Below are 22,757 nucleotides of genomic sequence, written 5' to 3'. Positions count from 1 at the left end.
AATTTTCAAAGTTCATTTTGAATTTCTTTCGTTGAAATGCAAGAGTTGGAATATTTCAGTAGTGTTTTGTCATGGTTTACCTTGTCACAGATACATTCTCTTGATTTTTCAAAGTTCATTTTGTATTTCATTCGTTGAAATGCAAGAGTTGGAATATTTCAGTAGTAATCTGTCATTGTTTACCATGTCACAGTTACATTCTCTTGATTTTTCAAAGTTCATTTTGAATTTCTATCATTGAAATGCAAGAGTTGGAATATTTCAGTAGTGTTTTGTCGTGGTTTACCTTGTCACAGTTACATTCTCTTGATTTTTCAAAGATCATTTTGGTTTTCTTTCGTTGAAATGCAAGAGTTGGAATATTTCAGTAATGTTTTGTTGCGGTTTACCTTGTCACAGTTACATTCTCTTAATTTTTCAAAAAAAATTTCTTAATTTTTTTGTTCTGTAAATTTTGGCCTGTAAGTAAAGAAACAGAAATACATATTAAAATGTAAGCTTGGTACAGCAAGTTAGGGAACATATCTGCACACAGGAAAGTGGGGAATTCTCCTCTGATACTGGTATTAAGGGTTGTAACTGGTCTAAATGTAATTTTTTCTTGTTCAGACCCCCCTCTCCCTTGCTCGAGTAAAAGTTTTTTGCAAAATTGCCTCTGGTTAAAGAAGAAATCTCTTGGCAAATTGACAGTAAGACAGAGTAAGGTAAATAATGTGAAAACAACTGAAGTAGCGTTTCACTTTTTTTTATATAGATATAGAAAAACCATCAAACTGATTTTAAGCTTTAGCAAAGATATGGACCCCAATTTATTTATGTTTTTGCAAGTTTAGAATGCAAGTTTTTAGGTTTCTCAATGATTCAGCAGTTCTTTGATCTAAAAAAAATCAATTAGGTAGTAACAAACAAATTTGTTTTGCGTAAATCATTAGGAGTCACTATATACGTGGGACACACAGGCATAACGCCTGTATTCAATGCCTTCAGGGGGGGGAGTGCAATGTGTGTTTGGGGGCAAATCATCCGACAATCCGTGTTTTCTCCCCAGATTTCTTCAGGTACCCATTTAGAGCTGGGTCGACACTGGCTGAGCTTGCAGGGTCACACGGCCCCCGTTTCAAATCAAATAACCGGCGACAACAGGACTCGAAACCCTGACCTCATGAATCTAAGTGTTGGGCGCTAACCACTCGGTTAGGACGGCTCGGAAGTAATAAGTCACTTTTAAAGTACATTGGCTTTATTTAGACCAGAATTATTGTTTCGCAGCACAAAATAACACTACAAGTTTAAATCGTTCGAATAAGAATGAGCACACTGCTAGTATTTGAAAAATATTTGAATTATCGACCTTTGAGTTGTACTACAACAAACAGAAACCAATAAAATAAAAAGTACTCTACTGTTTGCCCAAACTAGTAAATAGGATAAATAACCAGACAAAACAGGCAATACTAAACATTACAAGAATATTACAACCTAAATTAAAAAAAAATATATAACAAAAATGAATATAGACAAGTTTCTGATGCGTTTTTAAAAGGTTTCTTTGTAGCCTCCCCTGAAAAATTTCTTCTGTAAGTTTGATGTACTTTTACAATGCAGCAGTAAAAAATTGAATTGAAATGCCGCCATCTTAAAGATTTGTTCCTATGTAATATAATGACTTATAATTGTGTGTTTGATAAAAAAAAAATTTCATATTCTAGTTTATAACCTTCTTTTAATGTTTAGTATTGCCTGTTTTGTCTGGATAGAAACAACTCAATCCTACCCATAATCGGTTTCCCTTGTTTTTCAAGATAGTGGATGGGGTCAGAATCTATAGTTAAAGATTTTCGACCAGGTTCAAGATAGGGGAGGGGATCAGGGGCAGAATCTATAGTTAAAGATTTTCCACCAGGATTATTCTAATGATATACTTTTCTCACCCTCTTCCCCCCTACAGAAAAGGTTTCTCTATGTGCCTATATTACAATAGCTTGGCCATGGAATACATTAAAATAATAAATTCTTCAAGGAAATCATAAATTCACTTGTCGAGTGTGTTCTACATTGTCCGGGAGTGCCGTTAAATGAAGCTTTAAAATAAATGTCAATAACATTTTCTTTAATAAGAAGGGAGGCATCACCTCCGTGCACACTTGCACAATAAAGGCACGTAGAGAAACCATTCGATCTTATATGCACATTTCGATATTATATGCAAAACTTCCAATAATTGAATAATATTGCTCTTGCCACATCTCTAATTTTCAAAACACGGCAAGGCAGTAGTAGAATGCTAATATTGAATTTGCATGCGCCCCTAGGAATTCCCATACTATTTGCGTACGCCTCTACACCTTTTCAAAGAGTCAGAACTCCCTCACACAGTTTGACGTAGACATATTTTTTTTTTAAGTTGGCAAGGTATAATATGGTCAAACATGTTTTGAGAGTACCCGCGCGTGTGACACTACACTTACACGTGAACATTCTAAAAAGCTGGCAAAGATTACATTATTGATGTCAATTGCACATTGGAATTACACTTCAGCTTCACGTGCACATTTTTTTTTAAAGCTGGCATGATATAACGTGATCCAACATGTTTTGTGAGTATTGTCAAAATTATATAAGTTAACCGAACCGGTTTTTGAGACAACACTCATTTTTTAGGAGCCAATCATAGACATTGGTGCTTGCTCAATATACGGTAACTCGAGTGGTGACTGGTTAAAAATAAAGGACTAGTTTTTTATTCATCCTTGAGATTTTTGTATAAAATGTTCATACATTACGATTTAATTTTCATGATGTTTTGATATATTCTAGATAATACATTGATTATTATTAACTTTGAAACAATGAATCCGTCAATTTTTAATGTGAGTAAAGCTTACTGAATTTTTTAATTTATTTCCAGATAAAAAAAATCACTTTACCTGTGAATTCAAATTTCAGGGGCATAGGCCCTCCTCCCCTCCAACAATACAAACCCTAAAATATGATGAGTATACTCGCTAGAAAACACAAAGTACGCTTTTTTTCTATTATGTAAACAAAAACATCTCCTCCACTGCTCTGTCTACGAGCAAAATTCGTTAGTGTTAGTTATTTCGTTCAAAAAAAATGTCCCTTTTTTTCCCAATTATCAAAAATTCTTTTTTCCGGTCTAAAAACCACATGTGTTTATAAGTACAGAGAGTCCCTTTTGAAGCCAGAGTTCAAACGTGTCTTATCTGAGTTATGAAAACAAAAGGTTGATAATTAAAACAGCGATTTGTGTCATTCTCGTGAGAAAACTTAGAATTTATATAAAACCAAATCGTTTTCAAATATTTTCTTGGGGAGAAAATTTTAAGTTTTGTATTAATTTGTATTTTAGCTCACATTTAACAAACAGTCGTAGTTAGGTGAAAGTATGCATAAATATCTTAATTTATAGTCTAATTGCATGGCTACTAAAGGAACAATGAGCATTTGTTTTTATTTTTATTTTTTTGTGCTTTCACAAGAAAATAGCTCGCATTTAACGAACTTAGCTGGAGTTAGTTGAAAGTGTGCTTAAATATCTTCATTTTTTCTTCTAAAAAGGAGAATCGTTTTTCCATGCTAAATTTTTCTTCTTTTTAAGGAGGAGGAAGATTAGTATAATTACTCCCCCTCCGAAAAGAGACCAAGATGGGGTGATAACGCATCAATGCAAGCTGCTAGACCATCCGTCATTAGATATGCTAGCTCCATTACAAGCTCTCTGGTTCAGCCAGGAGCCTCTCAAGCCGGTGTCAGCGCTGCACAAACCTCTATGCAACCTGGCAGAAAATTGAAGAGAGAGCGGATAGATTCTCATAATACATCAACCTCATCTATGCAAGATACGGACATCACCGCCCCATCCAACACACACGTGCAGTCTGAATTTGGCAATGTAAGTATTTTTTACCTAATGTACTTTACGTTATTGCTATTACAAATAGTAGATTTTTTAAAACGAGTAGATTTGTAGGAAAAAATTAATCTGATCGCTATTTTTTATGGATGACTAGATTTGTAGGAAAAAAGAGTCAATTTTTTTTTAATGAGTTATTAAGACAATTGTTGAGTTTTTTTTATTTTATTTTTTTATAATTATTGACAATTATTGAATTATTGAGATTTTTTTTTACCATATTTTATTGCTATTAGTCAAATGTTGCAATGTGTTTGCGTGAACGTGTGTGTGTGTATGTGTGTGTGAGCGGTGCATGTGCCGCTTATTTTTCTGTCTACCCGATAATTCATGGACATAGTATAATGAATATTGCAAATTCAATAACGACGTAATGATTTTCACTATTTTGTTGTGTGTTTGTGTGTGTGTGCGTGTGTGTGTGTTTGTGTTTGTGTGAGCGGTACATGCGCCGCGTCTACTCGATAATTAATTGAGATAGTATAATGAATATTGCAAGTTCAATAGCGGCACAATGAGTTTCACTATTTTGTTGTGTGTGTGTGTGTTTGTGTGTGTTTTGTGGTGGTGTGTGGGGTGTGTGTCTTTTAGGGGTTATGTGCGGGGGTGTCTGTGTTTGTGTGTGTGTGTTATTGTGTGTGTGTGAACGGTGCATGCGCTGCTTATTTTCTCTGTCTACCCGATAATTCATGGAGATAGTATAATGAATATTGCAAATTCAATAATGACGTAATGATTTTCACTATTTTGTTTGGTGTTTGTGCGTGTCTGTGTGTTGCCTCTGTGTACGTCTCGTCTCTGTGTGTGTGTGTATGTGTGAGCGGTGCATGCGCCGCGTCTACTCGATAATTCATTGAGATAGTATAATGAATATTGCAAATTCAATAACAACGTAATGATATCCGACTAGGAAAAAAAATAATTTGCTATAATTATGATAAAACTTTCCTAAAAAAAAAATTGTTTGATAAATCCGACTAAGAAAAAAAAATAGTGTGCTATAATTATGATAAAACTTTCCTCAAAGAAAAAAATTGTTTGATAAATCCAACTAAGAAATAAATAGTGTGCTATAATTATGATAAAACTTTCCTAAAAAAATAAATAAAATGTTTGATAAATCCAACTAAGAAAAAAAAATAGTGTGCTATAATTGTGATAAAACTTTCGTCAAAGAAAAAAAAACAATCCATTCATTTTCTAGTTACAGGGGGAAACTACGAAAACAACTGACTTCCCTGGCCCAGGACTTCAAAGTATCATGGACAGTTGTCCCCTATCATCGGATGATGATGTTATTGAAGGTACGTTATTCTGTAATCCCATGGATTTTGAATTTAAAACAGAAGAAATAGACAGCTTTATGCAAATTGTTGGATCTACTGCTGCCTGGGACTTTTCTGATAATGATTTTAAAGTTAGCGAATTGGATCCTCTGCAAATAGGTGTAGAACATGAAAATAGTGTCACATCCCCGGAACTACGTGAATTTTATTTGTTAGAGTCTGCTCTAGGTCACTTACAAATATAGGGTAGATTTTAACCCTCCCGAGGAAAACGTGGTTGACGGGAGCGTCATTTTAACGAACCCTGTAAATGTTCTCCATACGTACTTTGACTAAATTCGAGCATAGATTGAGATTCAGATTAAGAAATGGGGGGGTCAAGGGGGGATTAATGCTTCGGTAAATCAAAAAGTTTAGTTACAAAAGAGTACATCTGGGGACATTTTTTATTTTAACTTTTCAACTGGCAACCAAGCTTTTTACCCTGGTCTAAATGAATTTGAGGGCAACTTTTTCAACTAGGTAAATAAATTAATTTTGACTTTGGACACATTTAACGAAAGGGGAAGCGGGTCCACACTTGTATACATTGAACACATGGATCTGAATCTCAGTAGATTTAAAAAAAACACTATTTTGAGGGGAGGGTGGGGTAGAAGAATAAAATGCCACCCAGATTTGTCGGCTACCAAAGCGGTTCAGAGTTTCGATTTTGACACGGGGCTGCAATGCTTTAAATATGCATTTTTAGCAGCAGCCTATAAAACATTAAAAGATGAGTCTTCAATGAAAAATCTAGACGGACTTACGCGTAACAGTGGGGAAAATTTCCCTAAAGTAAATTTTGGTTGTTTAGAGGGGAAGTATCCGGTGTCCTTGAAAGAAATAACCATATTTGAAAAAGCAAATGAAAATCTTTGGTTGGGGGTGGTTGTTCTCCAGTATGACACGGAATTTGTAAAGGGGGAAAGAAACCAAATAAAAAAGGAGTTTTATATTCAGTTAGGACACCGATGGTAGATATTGTTAAAAATTGGGTTTGGGTTATTTATGAGCCACCCAAAGATATAAATTCCTATGGTCATTTTTTCCCCGTTACAGCAATAAGTCGACTCCTATCCCAAAGCATGAAGAAAGGAGAATGTCACTTTTGCCCCATGTGCCTTTCCTCATTTAGATCTGAGCGAACATTCTCGGATCACATGAGACATTGCAAAATTCATGGCAATCAAAGAATTGAAATGCCGACAGAAGGCAAAGATACTTTACAATTTAAAAATTTCAAAAATTCCCTGCTACAAGTTGATAAAGTATCTTTGGACTGTGAATCAAGACTGGTGGAGGTATCAGACCCATCAAGGCCAAATATAGTCAAGGAGCACAAACTAGTTGCGTGTTCCTATGCGCATGCCCGTCACGATTGCAATAATAAAATGCAGCCGGAAGAATTTTTTTGGGCTATGGATTAGGAGGGTAGCATGGAAAAGTTATTGGTATCCTTAATAAAAACAGCAAACAGTACAATTTCACGATTGCGTCACACCAACTACCCAATGATATTATCAGATAAGGAGCAACTGGCAATAGAAAAAGGGACTATTTGTTGGGTTTTTAGGGGTCTTCTTGCCCAAAAAGATGTAGTCCAGTATCATAATCACCTTACTGACCCCAATTCAACGGGAAAAAGTAACTTTCGGGGGTGGGCTCACAATTCATGTAATTTAAAAATTAAACAGCAACTCTCTTCCGGTTTTTATACATAATTCTATCTACGATCTGAAGTATGTGCTATCAGTAATGGCACTTCTTCAAAGAAATGGAACAGTAAATGATGCATGGTAGATACACAGCTTTACTAATACAATCATTCCTGAAGCGGCTGAAAAGTGGCTCGTTTCATACTTTATGTGGAGATTTGTAGAACATGACATTATGAATATGAATAAAATTCTATTTTTAAATTCCCAAAGTTTTCTCACTAAATCATTGAGCGAATTAATTCAGGTGTAGAAAAACGATGACGGCTGCAACGCTTACCCCATTCTCAAGTAACTATTTACAAATCATTTATATGATTTGTTGACGGTCAAGGGCATCTATCCTTATGATTATTATTGTTCCATGTCGAAATTTGCCGAGGAAACTATCCATCGATCGAATCGTGTTACGAAAGTCTACACGATCGTAGGCTCCCCCGATGAATACAGTTTTGCTAAAAAAAAAAGTGTGGGCAGAGGGAGGGTGTAAAAATTGGTTTGACTACTGCAAGCTGTATTTGTCGAATGATGTGTTAACTCTGTTAGACATTATGTGTAAAAATATGGACAAAATCTATGGGGAATTTAATCTTGATTTGGGGTATTATTTTTCACCTCCTCATTTGGTGATGGACCTCATCCTAAAAATTAGCGGGAATAAAGTTGGGCTAATGACTGACATTGATCAGCACCTGTTCATCGAAAGGTCGATGAGGGGTGGATATGTTTTTCACGGGGATCGTATCTTGGAAACTAATCCAACTGGAGAGAAGACGGGGACAAAATCGGATGCAGTTTTCCTTGATAATTGTTCACTCTACCCCTCAGCCATATCCCGATGTGCGCGTCCTTCCGGTGACTGTAAATGCCTCAACTACCATCAAGCTTCCCATTTCCCCAGAAGGTACGGCGCTGAGGAGAATGGGCTGGTTAAATGGTTTTTTGAAATCGAGTGGGAGATACCAGTTGACCGAAACGATTCAGCAATGAATTTTGTTTTTCCGTGCATCAATAGACCTGTGACTAATGACCCTTTAAACCCTTACAATAGGTGTTTATTCGAGGTGGACGGATTGCATTGGTCACCTTCAAAGCCAAAACTTATTGCTGACCTTCTTCAGAAAAAAAATATTGTTTTACATGACGTGACTTTTAAATGGATGTACAACAACGGTTTCAAGGTCAAAAAGGTTCACAGAGCCCTCCAGTTTTCATAGAATCCATATCTGAACACGTTTGTTGAAACTTTTGTCAACAAACGTTCTGAAGAACAAACGAAAGCCGAACAAGAAATTTATAAGTACATTTTGAATTCAACTTTTGGCAAAATGTTTGAGAGAGTTCGCAATAGGAATCGTTGTGACATCGTGACCGATCCCGAACAATTTGCTCGAATTATTGCCGATCCAAATTACACTTCCTTCACAATCATTGGCCCGGACATGGTACTATTGAATAGAAAAAAAAAGAAGCATTGTCCTGAATAAAAATATTGCAGCAGGCAGTGGAGATCTCTAAAAAGCTCATGTTGGAATTCTACTACAATTTGTCTAGGGTACAGTGGCCAGAGAAGGGGCAAGTAGAGGTCTGATACAGTGACACAGATTCTCTACTGTTAAAAGTAAAAACCCCAAATCTAATTGATGATTTGGCGCACCGTGAAATTATCAGCTCACGGATGGACTGCACCAATTGGAGTGGGCTTTACACAGAGCTAGTGAAACGTCGGTTGCTAAATCAGCTTTTATTTTTTAAATCAGAAACGGGAAGTGACATAATTTCCCGTGGTATGTTTGTAAGTCCAAAGGTGTACTTTATACAGACACACGACAGGGAAATCAAGAAATGTTGCAGAGGAATATTCACGTGCTATGTGGAAAAGAATTTTGACATGTACATGCATAGGAATTGTACTGCTGAAAAAACCAATTCCACGAGAAAAATTGCTGGCAATTCTTCCTCTCAACTAGAGGAACTTTACTGTAAATGTAGAAAAAATTGCCATGATTACCATTTCTGACAAGGTCTATGTTTGTCAAGACGGTTTGACTACCCTCCCCCTTGGGCACTATTTAACTTCAGACCGGGCCGAATGTGTTATCCATAGGGAAAGTCTCGGTTTGAATAAAGTCCAATAAATTTATCCCAAAACCTTGGGGAGGGGGGCTTGCGGCCCGGGGGGGGGGGGCCTGCCGCCAGCGGGGGGCGTACCGCCACTACCAAAGCTATCTTGTTTTTTTTACTTAGAGCAGTTTTTTTTGTGTTTTTTGTAAATATACATGTTGCATTGAAAAGAAAAAAAGTTATGTTATTTTAAGTGCTTTTTCTAGTACATTTTTTTTTATAAATAAATTAAAAAAGTGTATTTTTCTTTGTTTTCTGTAAAGTGCTGGTTTTTTATAATACAAGAAATATGATTCTTTACTGATTTTTTGTTCTTGACCGCAGACTAGTAGTAGGGGAAATTATTTAGTCATTAGACAACTATAGTCCACAGTTAGTTGTCCAGGTGAACTGTTGAAGGGAACGTGTATCAATTTAAAGCACCATTCAGATCGTTTCTGTGTGGGCCGTCAATGTCGGGCAAAACAATACTCTTAATTAAAATAATTAAAAATTGTGATAAAATGTTTGTGGAAAAGCCAAAAAAAATATACTATTGTTACAGTATTTGGCAGGAGTCATACGATGAAATAAAAGCAGTTGCCACGACGGGATTGGTGCAGATACAATTCATACAGGGACTTGATGTTTTCAACATTATTGAAGCAAACTCTTGGCTGATTATTGACGATCTGGCTGAATCTATTGAACAATGGTCCCAGGAAATGCTGCAATTGTTCACCGTTCGCTCTCATCATGAACAGATTTCCGTTACTCTGGTTCTACAGAATCTATTTCATCAGAGCTAATATATGCGAACACTTGCATTGAAATGCACCTACTATATCATCTACAGAGTTGTTCGTGATTCTAGCTCCGTAATAACTCTCAATAAACAAATGTATCCAGGCGCCCCTAAATTTCTGCTCTCGGCATACAATCAGGCAACTAATAAACCCTACGGTTATATCCTATTGGATCTTAATCAAAATACACCCGAGGATCTGCATGTAGTCACAGATATTTTCGACAATGAAATTACAGTATATCTCCCCGTGAACACTAAAAAGACCTATTAGTTGCTATCGTGACACTGAAGAAACTACATGAAAATAGACATCTGTTTTCAATTCTAAGCACTTCAAAACCTTCGCTTAGGAAAGCCATACTCAAACATGGTATTGACAATGATTTCATTAATCTAATATCTGAACTTTGTTTAAATTTGACCGAGCGCAATGTTCAACTGCCAGAAGTAGTTAAGCAGCAGGCAAAGCAACATTGTTCAATTTTTCGTACATTGGCCTCTAAAAATAAAATAAAGAATTTTAAAAATAAATGTCTTCTTCAGGCGGGCGGTAGCTTTTTCACACTTTTGCTAGCGATAATTTCAGGACTTGTAAACAGTTTTCTCTAGATGGCAAAACCCTATAAATTGACTCCAATAGAACTTGCTCTCTCACCCGTGGAACACTTTGAGAGCAATCTGAGTAAATTCATTGACAACGAGAATATTGAGGATGATAAAAAACTGCTTTTACTTCAAAATGCACTTCGCCGAGTGGACAAACATAAGCCCTATCGTACGAAGGCAACTGCTGGTATTGATCACAAAAAAGAATCATCTCCTCAAGAGTCTGCTGCTGGAACAAAATTAAAGAAGAAGGAATTGGATTCATTTGTTTTGAAATTTGGAAATCTAAGGCCCCACTCATATCGTTAACAAAGTAAACGACTCCTAACCTATCTCATGGAAAGTGGTCAAGATCATATTCAAGTTGAGAGCAATGGGAAAGGGATTATAATTCAAGGCAAGAGCTATAATCTACTTGATTTAATCTATGATATGGTTACAAATCGTAAAGAACTATTATCATTTGACGATCATCTATGCAATTTTCTAAATAGATTAAACTTTCCCAAAAGCCTTATTAGCAATAGACAAATTCTAAAAAAATTAAATGAGCATGCATCATCAACAACAACAACACCATTAAAATATGAAGAGGAAGAAGAATAAGATTTTAAATCAATCTTGGAAAATACTAGCACATCTAGTGGAAAAAACTTGACACCAATCTATTCAAAGCCTCCCTCTTTACACCCTCCCAGGAAGATTCCTAAGAGTGTACAAATCGTATTTGAAGGAAAAATTGTTTGGTCAAATTGAAAATTGTTGCCAAATTCAAAGCAAATTTGCACTTAATTTTTGGTTTTAAATTGGCCTACTTTTCAGTAAAACATGAATTCTGTATTTTGCAACTAGGGTAGTTAAAATTTCTTGGTAGATGCTATGCTTTAATTCAAAGTTGTTTTGCTATGCGAATTCGCATAGCATTTGCATTCGTATTATTTAAATTTTTTAGCATTATCTTCGGGCTTAATTCTAACCAAATGAGCTTAATTCTAACCAAGAGCACAGCACTGAAGATATTGGGGTGGATGATTCCTGGAAATATTCAAGACATTTATGCATTGAAAACGCGGTATTAAATATACTACATAAATAGGCAGTAGAATTTAACTACCCGGTTGAAGAGTTAGAGAAGCTTTCAGAAATGCTTCTGCAATTTGATTTAGAACCCAGAGAGGTAATTTGAAGTTCATGCCCCTATAGTACAGGCAAACTAGCCAAAATATGGCTACAAATTGCAAAATATAGCCCCAACAAATTGCAACAGAAATTATTTTTATACCATATTGTAGAGAAAAAAACTTAACAACATATCCAAAGTTACATATTTTAGGTCGACTCAAAGCTAGTTTTTTTTTTTTTTTGCTTTTCGTGTCATTTTTTCAGTTTTTTCATAAAAAAAAATGAACTACCGGTAAATGTTCGGTTTTCTGTTTATGAAGTACCGCAATGATGTAAAATGAAGAGCTGAGCCCGAAAATGAAAACAAATTTGATGTACAATGTACCAGAAAAAAGTTTCATAATCATCAATATGTGATTTTACGCTTCCCATCGTTGTGACCTCTTTTTCACCATACTATCAGAAGGCAACTATTCTGACATAAAATGATGAGCTGAGCCCAAAAATCCAATTAATCTGATGTAATGTCTACTAAAGAAACCGTTTCATATTCATCAATATGCACTTTTTGATTTCCAGTTAACGCTTAATGCTATAAGACCAGAAGGGAACTACACCACTTTGATGTCCTTCGTATGCAATAAATAATATCAATGTTTCGTTCCACGCTTTTAATTCCCAAGTTCAAGTTCCATTTATGTCCATAAATAACAATAACAAAAGCAATATCCCAAAGAGCAAAAACAATATACCACGCAATCAATTCTACAGCCTGAAGAAATATTGGAACTCAGAAACCTGTACACAAAGCTTATGAACAAAGAAGCGGCCGTTGCGGATATAGAAGGAAGCCCTTCCCTAGAAAAATAGCGGAATTCATGATAGGAAGAGACTGGAACTGCTCCAGTACAGAACCTCAAAACTATGGTTTCAATACTCCGATATAGTATCCGCACTGCAAAATTTCTTAAGAGCCGATTGATCTGGGTCATGGGATCTCCACTTAAAATCCACCTCTGACGTGCTACCTTATCTGGCGGCATCTGGGCACAAAAATTACAAAAAATCCTGCTAGCCTTGCCTCCAGCGAATGGCCAAGCTCCAAGAAACCCATTCTGCCGTTTATCAAGCCTTCCAGAATGGGATTCATGTGATCAAATGTTCCGATAGATTCTGGACTGGGCTCTCCATGGATCTTGTCACTGAGCTGGAACTCATGCGTTGTCACAAAACGGCTAGTGGCCTTACCGATGGAAGTGGTATGACAGAGGTTCAAAGATCTTTATGGGTTCTATCCCAACCAGTCTACTCTGCATTGAATCTTCTGATGGAGGGTTTGCCACAGGTTTTGTATGGAACTAGTTAACAACATAAGGAAACGTCCGAGGTGAGGCAACTAAGAGATTGTAATGACACCCAGATTGTTATTGGTTTCCTAGAAAAAGGATCACCATTTAATGGGGATCTTCAACTAAGAAACATCACCAACGGTCTGACAGCCTACGAATCTGCTAACGTTGATTCTGCTAGAGATTTACACCTAAAAATCATTGACTCCATGTCTGGAAAGCTGGTCGCTGATTTTGTGTTTCGACGAAAACAACAGGCAGTTCAATTTACTACGAAGCAGAATCCAGGTGGAGATTACAAAAGACTGGACCCCGCTCTCCTTTTTCAGAGGTTCATCACGCTAGCAAAGAGAATCAATCTCACAGAATCTGAGTACTTTCAACACGAACTGTGTTCCTATCCGGAATCATTCTTAGACTGTTCTTGCCAGCTCCGGTCTCTAAACAAGCCAGAGTTTGCCAAGGCTATAGCACAGGCTTGCAATCTTGAGGAGCGCTCTACTCCCCATTCCAAAGGCATTCGATATATAATCGACAATGGAGCTCTTCTGCACAGGATTCCATGGGCCAGAACGAACGATGCCCCGAAATCCTTGACCATTATGCTACTTACGAGACCCAAAAGCATGCATCAACCACTATTGTACTAGACGGCTACAATGGCATGGCTGCTATAAAGATTATGACAACGTCGAAGAGAAGTTTCATAATCGGCCGCGAGATCTTCTTCGCATAGCATATACAGCTGGAGGTAAAAAAGGTTGAGTTCTTGTCCTGCAAGAAAAACAAGGCCAGGTTTATCTGCACGTGGACTTTTTATGTCCGATCAAAGGGTATCGTCGTAGTCCAGGCAACAAATAACGCAGATGTCCCAGATATGAAAGTGCAGTTCATTCTCCCCCATATTAAACCACAACCGTCACCGGAGATGATTCCGATATTTTGGTTCTAGTCTATTATCATGGAGTCTTATCAAGAAAGAAACTATTCTTTGCCTCTGAGCCAAAGCTCCCTGAATATGGGATATTCACCAATTGTAAAAGAAGGTGGGACAAGCGACATACCATGTGATTCTTTTTACTCGTGTCTTCTTACGCTATGATTCTACTTCACAGATCCACAGTGCGGTGAAAGGCCTTGCTCCGAAGAAGCTACTGGCAGATGTCGATTTTCGTACATCAGCTGCAGTTTTCATGCTTAAGTCAGCTTCGAAGGAGGAAGTAAGGGTTGTTAGAGACAACGCTCTGCTCATGATATGAGGCTCATCATAACGGAGAAATTTGAACAAGGTCTGCAGGGAAGCTTTTGAAAAGAAGAGGATTGCTGCTAGCACGTCCGTCCACCCAGACAGTTACCACCAATTTCTGATACGGCTGAATTCTATAGTTACATGGTTTTCTCTAAGTTCAGGTATGGAGTGGCGATCCTGATTCTGAACTTAAATCTGAGAAATGGGATTAGAAAAATAAAGATGACTTCTTTCATCTATTAACTACTGATGTCCCACCAGCCAATCATCAGCTTCTAAAAATCGTGAAGTGCTCCTGTCAACTGGAATGTAGCTCAACGAGATGTAGCGGATTTAAAAACAGCTTAGCTTGCACTGCAGCGTGTAAAACGTGCAAAAAGACAGAATGTTCTAACTCTCCAAGACTCGAAAGCTATAACAATGAGGAGACCGTCGAAGCTTAGATATGTGAATTAAAAGAATAACTGTGAATACTAGTTGGAGTTTATTCTGTCTTTCAAATGTTCATGAAGTTGATTAGATAATTTTATCAGTCGTGAAGACTAGTCAGTGTGTTGATAATATTTTATTCTAAGAGGGATTTTAAATGTCGGCTTCTGAAAACTAGTTTCATAGATGATTTCCCTTTTCTATTATTTTTAATGTTTGATAAACATCTTGCAATCACTTTTTTTAAGCCGACCCATCAGGTGATGGCGCCAGCGATGATCCGATTCAGGCTAATTAATTATTAGATCTAAAAACTGACAATTTAGCCAGCGAAAGATGGTCTTGGAAAAAAAAATGGGGGACGACGACAAGAAGCGTATAAATCTCATATTGATGATTATGAAACTTTTTTATGCATCGTAAACCAAATTTGACTCCACTTTTCCATTCATCTCGTCTTTATACATCGGAATAATAATTCAGTTCAAGAAAAATGAACAATTATCGGAACTTAATTTTTTTTCTTAGGAAACTGAGAAAAGTGATACGATACGCAAAAAAACTAGTTTTGTGTCGACCTAGAATGTGAAACTTTGGACATGTTGATCAGTTTTTTTCCTCTACAACATGGTGTAAAAATCATTTCTGTTGCAATTATTTTTTACCAACAATCGACGAATTGGTGGACAATAAGTACCAAAAGAAACATGTCAAATGAAAATTAACATGTCAAATTGACAATTGACAAATTAATCAGGTTAATTTGATTTATGTTAGAAAATTTGGCCTCTGATAGTATGGTGAAAAAGAGGTCACAATGATGAGAAGGGTAAAATCACATATTGATGATTATGAAACTTTTTTCTGGTACATTGTACATCAAATTTGCTTTCATTTTTGGGCTCAGCTTTTCATTATTCGGTACTTCATATACAGAAAAATGAACATTTACCGACAGTTCATTTTTTTTAGAAAAAAACTGAAAAATTGACACGAAAAGCAAAAAAAAACTAATTTTGTGTCGACCTAGAATGTGCAACTTTGGATATGTTGTTCAGTTTCTTTCTCTTTTTTTTCTCCACAGTATGGGGTAAAAATCATTTTCGTTGCAATTTGTTGGGGGTCTCTAGTTTGCAAACTAGGGGGGCAAACTCTAGTTTGCCTCTACTACTAGTGCTTAAACGAGTAAAATAAAGTCACATAAGTAAAATTTAGACAAGCGGAAATTAATGTGTAAGAATTTTTCTTTTAATGAAGCCACGTTATGTGTATCCGTACACTTGGGGAGAAATAAGTTAAGTTTTGCTTAAAATTTGGCTAAGATTCGGCTTAGATCTTGACCTCAAAATGTAGGCTAACCACAGAGCCGTGTTTTCAAACAGTTCGTGGTAACGAACTGTAAGTAAGGGGCGACCCGGCTCAATAGTAACCGAAACTCTAAAAAACGGAATTTTGACACCGATAGATACATCAAAAGAATCGGATTTTTATGCTGATGTAAATATATGTTTCATCAAAAGTTACGTGCTTGAGAAAATTTGTCTTAGGCTTATTTTCCAGAAAGGGGGAAACACCCCCTAAAAGTCATAGGACCTTAATGGAAATAGCACCGTCAGGTTCAGTATATCAGAGAACCCTACAGTAGAGGTTTCCAGATTCTATCTGCAAAAATGTGCAGTTTTGTATTTTTTTGCCAGAAGAGAGATCACGGATGCGTGTTTATTTGTTTATTTGTTATTGTGTTTTTTTTTTTCAGGGTGATGGTATCGACCCAGTGGTCCTAGAATATCGTGGGAGGGCTCATTCGAACGGAAATTAAAAGTTCTAGTGCGCTTTTTAAGTGACAAAAAAATGGAGGGCAACTAGGCCTCCTCCCACGCTCATTTTTTTCCAAAGTCACCTGATCAAAAGTTTGAGATAGCCATTTTGTTTAGCATGGTCAAAAAATATAATAACTATGTCTTTGAGGATGATTAATCCCCCACAATCCCCGGGGGAACGGTTACAAGTTATGCACTTTGCCCAATGTTTACATATAGTATTGGTTATTGGGAAGTATACAGAGGGATTTTTTCTGGTATTAGGGGAGGGGGGGGGGAGATAAATCGGAGGTTACGTGGGAGGATCTTTCAATGGAGGAAATTTTCATGGGGGAAGAGACATTGCTATGAAGAGGGCACCGGATTTTCCAGCATTATTTAAAAAAACGATCAGAAATTAAATATAAAAAAAAGATTTTCAACGGAAAGTAAGGAGCAACATCAAAACTTAAAACGAACATAAATTATTACGTATATGATAGGGTTCGCCCCTTAGTCAATGCCTCGCTCTTTACGCTAAAGTTTTTTTTAGTACTATCTAATAGCTATTTATTTTAATTAACGGCCTTTGGGATTAAGGGGTCATTCTTAAAGAATTGGAACAAAATTTGAACTTTAGCGTCAAGAACGAAGTATTGGCTAGGGGGGGGACCCCTTAATGTACGTAATAAAAATATACGAATATAGAAGTTCGTTACGTAAGTTAATTCATAAGTTACGTATATTTATTACTAATAAAAACGTTTGTAAATAAAATTGAACAACTTTCGAGAAAGCCATTTAATAAAAAAAAGAGTAAAATTAATGTGGAAGTTTTGTTTTACTTTTTCATGTACGGTGAGCCAAAATCAAAACCTGTATTGATTCAAAAACGTTCAGAAATTAAATAAAAAAGACAGTTTTTTTTTACTGAAAGTAAGGAGCGACATTAAAACTTAAAACGAAAAGAAATTATTTGGTATATGAAAGGGGATGTCCCCTCCTCAGTGCTTCGCTTTTTACACAAAACTTTGACTGTTTCTCACAACTCTATTTTTTAAAACTATACAAAAAAAAAATTAGCGTTAAGAGCGAGGCATTGAGGAGGGGACAGCCCCTTTCATATACGGAATAATTTCTGTTCGTTTTAAGTTTTAATGTCGCTCCTTACTTTCAGTTAAAAAAAACTTGTTTTTTTATTTAATTGCTGCTAAGATCTTTGAAGATACAGCTCATATAATGCAATTATAGTTATATTTTCTCTGGTTTTTCAGTTGTAATCGACCGCCATGCAAGCGAACATTTAAAAATAGGGAAGCATGTGATTTTCATATTTCTTGCCATATTGGTATCCGGAAGCGTCCAGCTGAAGGAGGCGAAGACTATGGAAAAGTGAGCAAAGCGAAGAAGCTGAAGAGGATTTTCATGTGTGCTGTAGATAAGTGCAAAGCAAGCTTTCATTATTGGCAAAATTGTGCCCAACATGCATGGACCGAACATAAAATTGACACTGGTAAGTGGGTTCAAAAAATGTAGCTCTGTTCTGCTTTCTAGGGCTATAGTGAGAGAAAGATTGGGATGGCTAGGTCACGATGGGACAAGTGGTGCAACCTCAAACCCCGAACAGTCGTGATTTTGATAAATTTTCCATGATATTCCAATATATTCCAATATAAATATCTTAATTCTCGTTTAATTTGACTCTTTTGTAGTGTTCTATGACCCCCCCCCCCCCCAAATGAAACCCTCCCTAAACAAATTTATCTTTATGGGGCTGACAGTGTTGTGTAAGCAGTTTTTATTTTGTCTGCCTTAACCCTATTCGTGTATCCAATTGATAATTTACTTCAAGAAAAAGAAAGGTTTAAAATAAGGTGAACCAGTGGCCCTGGTTGAATTCCCCGGCGGGAATCGAAAGACCGTCAACAACAGCCTATCCTAGAAAGCGGAGGTCTAAAATAGGTTAAAGCTCTATTTTGTTCTGAAATTTTCTAGTTTGGCCTTCGGAAATGTAATTCCCTCTCCCTCCGTCTCCAGAGGGAGTATATGGGGTGCCTCCTCAGCTACAATTTCAGTGTAAATCGTGCTACCCCCTAGAAAAAGTTGTTATGAATACACCCTGTTTATATCTTCAAAATTACCTTTAAAGACTTCATCAGTAAAAGTATGAATGGGCCCCGTTTTTCTCCCTAAATTTTCTCCTTAGCCTATGGGGACTGAAGTTTCCTCCATCTACTGGCCCTTCCTCCAGCCCCCGTGGGTGCTCTTGGAGCGAACATCTGTTATAATTAAGAATAGCATTTCAATAGTTTAGCTGTCGAATGAACTTCTGTTTTCTGCTGGCCGTGTCTGATAATATCTTATAACATGTTGCATAATTCTTTTTTTTTTTCTTTTTTTTTACTTTAATAGCTCAAATACTTCTTTTTGCAATACAATAAATATAATTTTACAAAAAACTTCCAAGCTTTCAATCTGTAGAAATAAATTGTATTGTAAAATCCTAGTCATATGACAACCAAAGAAAAGACTATAAATATCTTACATGGCAAGACAAGTCGACGGTCACTGGTAGTTTTTGCTTTAAATTTATTTCATTATTTTAATAAATTAGATATATTATTACCGGTAGATCTAAAATATGGGCATATTTATATATAGCGTATCTATAATATAGGTGTATCTATAAATGGTATACAGCTTCTCGGACTAAATTGGTATATAATATAGGGTTATCTATAAATGGTATATAGTATAGATGACAACCAAAGAAAGGACTATAAATATCTTACATGGCAAAACAAGTCGACGGTCACTGGTCGTTTTTGCTTTAAAATTATTTCATAATTTTAATAAATTAGATATATTATTACTGGTACATCTAAAATATAGGCATATCTATAATATAGGTGTATCTATAATTGGTATATAATATAGGGTTATCTATAAATGGTATATAATATGAGTGTATCTAATAATGGTATATAATAAAGGTGTATGTATAATTGGTATGTAATATAGGGTTATCTATAAATGGTATATAATATAGGTGTATCTATAAATGGTATATTCTTTTAGTCAAAATTTAAGCGTGTTTAGTGCTATATTTGGCCTTTCATATCCCTGTCCATTCTGTACATGTATGAAAATGTTTTTTAATTTATTTATTTTTTCGTCCAATTCCGAGAACTACTTCTTATTACATTACTTTTTTCCAGGTCTTTTATGTTGTAATCACTGTAACTACAAAACAGTTTCAAAATTCAACATGAAAATGCATACAGAAACTCACAACCCAAACCCGCCTGAAAAAAATCATATTTGCACAGAATGCTCAAATGGATTCAGCTCAAAAAGCGCTCTCGACACCCATGTACAAAATGTACACCATCCAGAAATTCACACATGTCTGGATTGTGGTGAGACCGGTGGCTCTTTAAAACAGTTGGAAAGGCACGCACTTGTACATCAAGACCAAAGACCATTTGAGTGTAATCATTGTCCCTATAAAGCAAAGAGGAAGTCTGATTTGAATCTTCACGAAAGACAGCAACACAACCCAGAGAAATTGTATAAATGTGAGTTGTGCCCCTTTAAAACGTCGGACCAGAGTCATATGCAGAGACACAAAGCTGTGCACACAAATCACAGAAAATATAAGTGTTCCTATTGCCCAATGACGTTCGTGGCTTGTACTAATTTGAAAATACATACGGGAATTAAGCATCCCGGTCAACCGGTGAAAATGTACATGTGCGGTGTTTGTAGTTTTAAGAGCCGAGCTGAAGAGGCTCTTGAAAAACATATCCAAGATACAAAGCACACCGTAACCTCCGAGCCAGAACCTCCTCATCCTCACGTAGAGAATGGACACACTAAAGCTTATAATGCTCAGTACTTTACTCAGGTATCAACAACTCTTAATGGTAGCCAATCATCTTCCTGTGAAAGTAACTCTGTTTATGTAACAAATAATGGTCAATATCCCTTACTTTTCACAAATGGTGGTAAAGTTTATGTTCTAAGTAATACTTTAAATTCGAAAAGTGGATCCATTGACGTTAGCTGTGGTGTTGAGGTTCATAAAAAAAATGGCGCCACTGCTGATACCGAGGATAAAGAAGATAATGAGTGTTTAGGGGCTAAGAGTGTTGGTGTTGTATTAAGTACTGACAGTGTTATCTCCTAGTTTTGGCTCGGTGTAATTTTAATTTTTTTTTTTTTTGTGTGTGTGTTCAGTACCTGTTTAATTGTACGTATATTGTCGACCTTTTGCCTTTCTCGTCCTATCTTGGTTAATATATATGTGAAAGGAGGCTTAATCGGAGGTATTTTTTTTATCTGTAACAGAAATTCATTATGACCATATTGTAGTACTTCGAGTCCACGACCTCCTAGGCACTATTCAGTCAAACCTCATTCGTTTCATGTTCACTGAGTAGAGTAACACATAGAGATTTTTTGGTAACCAGGTGTAAGAGCATACGTCTGGTGTTAGTCAAATAATAATAAAAGAATGAGACCATAAATATAAGGTTAATAGAATAATTTGATTTGTCATAAATAATTTTATTTTGTACAGAGTTAAATAAAACTATGCGTTAAATAAACGTAATACGTTAAAACGTATTTATGCCATTAACTTGATTTGCAGAGAGTTGCTAAAGACGATGGATATGTTATATTGGAAAATGAATTTCATTAGGGAAATGGGGGATATCCTGAATTGTTGGGGAAGATTTGTTATAAAGCCCAATTACTGGGGTGTTGCATTAATATCAGTTTCAAAAATATGCAGGGTGTCAATATATCCCACTCGTAATTTATTGATTGAGCCATGTGCAAAGCAAATGATTACAAAGACATAGTATTAGTTGACGATACTACTAACAACTCACTCTTCAAAACCTCCCTCTTTACACCCTCTCAAGAAATTCAAATTCCCTTCAAATCTTTCCTTGTGACCTCCTCCCACTCAATTAGGGGACAGCTTGCTTTTCTTTGGGTCGTAGATGTTTTGCTTCTGTAGTAGAACTGAGGCGGTAAAATCAAGAAAAATTGGTATTATTCATAAACTTAATCAACTTGTGACTATGCCGTGGTATAGGCATACAACTTTCCAAAAAAAAACCAAAACTATGGTAAAGATGGTACAAAGATGACACGGTGTAGTACAGGCATAAAACTTTGCCCCCCCCCCTCCCAAAAAAAACATATCAAAGATAGAAAAAAATATATTAGGGTGTAGTACATGCATAAAACTTTGGCAAAAAATGAAAAATACCAAAACTATAGTAAAGTTTGCTTCTGTAGTAGAACTGAGGCGGTAAAATCAAGAAAAATTGGTATCATTCATAAACTTAATCAACTTGTGACTATGCCGTGGTATAGGCATACAACTTTCCAAAAAAAACGAAACTATGGCAAAGATGGTACAAAGATGACACGGTGTAGTACAGGCATAAAACTTTGCCCCCCTCCCCCCCCTCCCAAAAAAAACATCAAAGATAGAAAAAAATATATTAGGGTGTAGTACATGCATAAAACTTTGGCAAAAAATTTAAAATACCAAAACTATAGTAAAGATGCAATTGGCATGGTAAAGGCATAAAACTATGACGAGGATAGGGCATGGCGCTTATTGTTGTGTTTTCAACTGGTATTATTTAAGAATAGGTTTTAATCAAAAATACCCAATATATCATCGGCAGCGCAATAGTGCTGCCTAAGTAAAGAACGATGTTGGCACAATGTATTATTTGTTTTTTTCCTTTAGACCAGGGCACTTCGTATTGAATGAGTTGTCGTAGAAACTTCGAAAGGGGCTCGTTCGATTCGAAATTGGAGTGGCTAGTGCACTTTTTAGTAGCCGAAAGTGATTGGAAGGCAACTAATGCCCCTTCCAAGCCCACCATTTCCCCAAACACATCCAATCAAAATTTTGAGATACACATTTTGTTCAACATAGTTTAAAGATCTGGAAATTATGTCTTTGAGCAGGACACTCCTCCCACAGCCCTCAGGGCAAGGGTTGTAAGCTATGACCTGTGGGCATATAAGGTTTTTATAGAAAGCGTTGTCGTAGAAACTTTCAAAAGGGATCATTCTATTGGAAATTCAGAGGGCTAGTGCCCTTTTCAATAGTCGAAATTGATTGGTGGGCAAGTAACCCCCCTCTCACACGCACCAGCTCCCCAAACACATCCAATCAAAATTTTGAGATAGACATTTTGTTTAACGTAGTTGAAAGGTCCGGAAATTATGTCTTTGAGCATGACACTCCCCCTACAGCCCTCAGGGTAAGGGCTGTAAGTT

The 22,757-nt window shown here is 36.3% G+C and overlaps 1 protein-coding gene across 1 annotated transcript in view; it reads left to right on the top strand.

Moving 5' to 3' along the window:
* Positions 1 to 21,345, top strand: part of LOC148944756 (uncharacterized) — a 97,703-nt gene extending 76,358 nt beyond the window's left edge. The window contains exons 3-4 of the mRNA XM_089099756.1: positions 17,717 to 17,955; positions 19,661 to 21,345. Of these exons, the coding sequence (XP_088955882.1) occupies positions 17,717 to 17,955; positions 19,661 to 20,631 (1,210 nt within the window). The 3' untranslated portion in view covers positions 20,632 to 21,345. The remainder of the gene's footprint in view (positions 1 to 17,716; positions 17,956 to 19,660) is intronic.
* Positions 21,346 to 22,757: the final 1,412 nt, after the last annotated feature.

Source organism: Artemia sp. Qi Xiang Cuo, chromosome 14 (genome assembly GCF_049724085.1).
Source record: "Artemia sp. Qi Xiang Cuo chromosome 14, ASM4972408v1, whole genome shotgun sequence".
Classification (NCBI taxonomy): domain Eukaryota; kingdom Metazoa; phylum Arthropoda; class Branchiopoda; order Anostraca; family Artemiidae; genus Artemia; species Artemia sp. Qi Xiang Cuo.
Note: the sequence above shows the minus strand (reverse complement) of the source record. Positions and strands in the feature narration are given on the sequence as shown.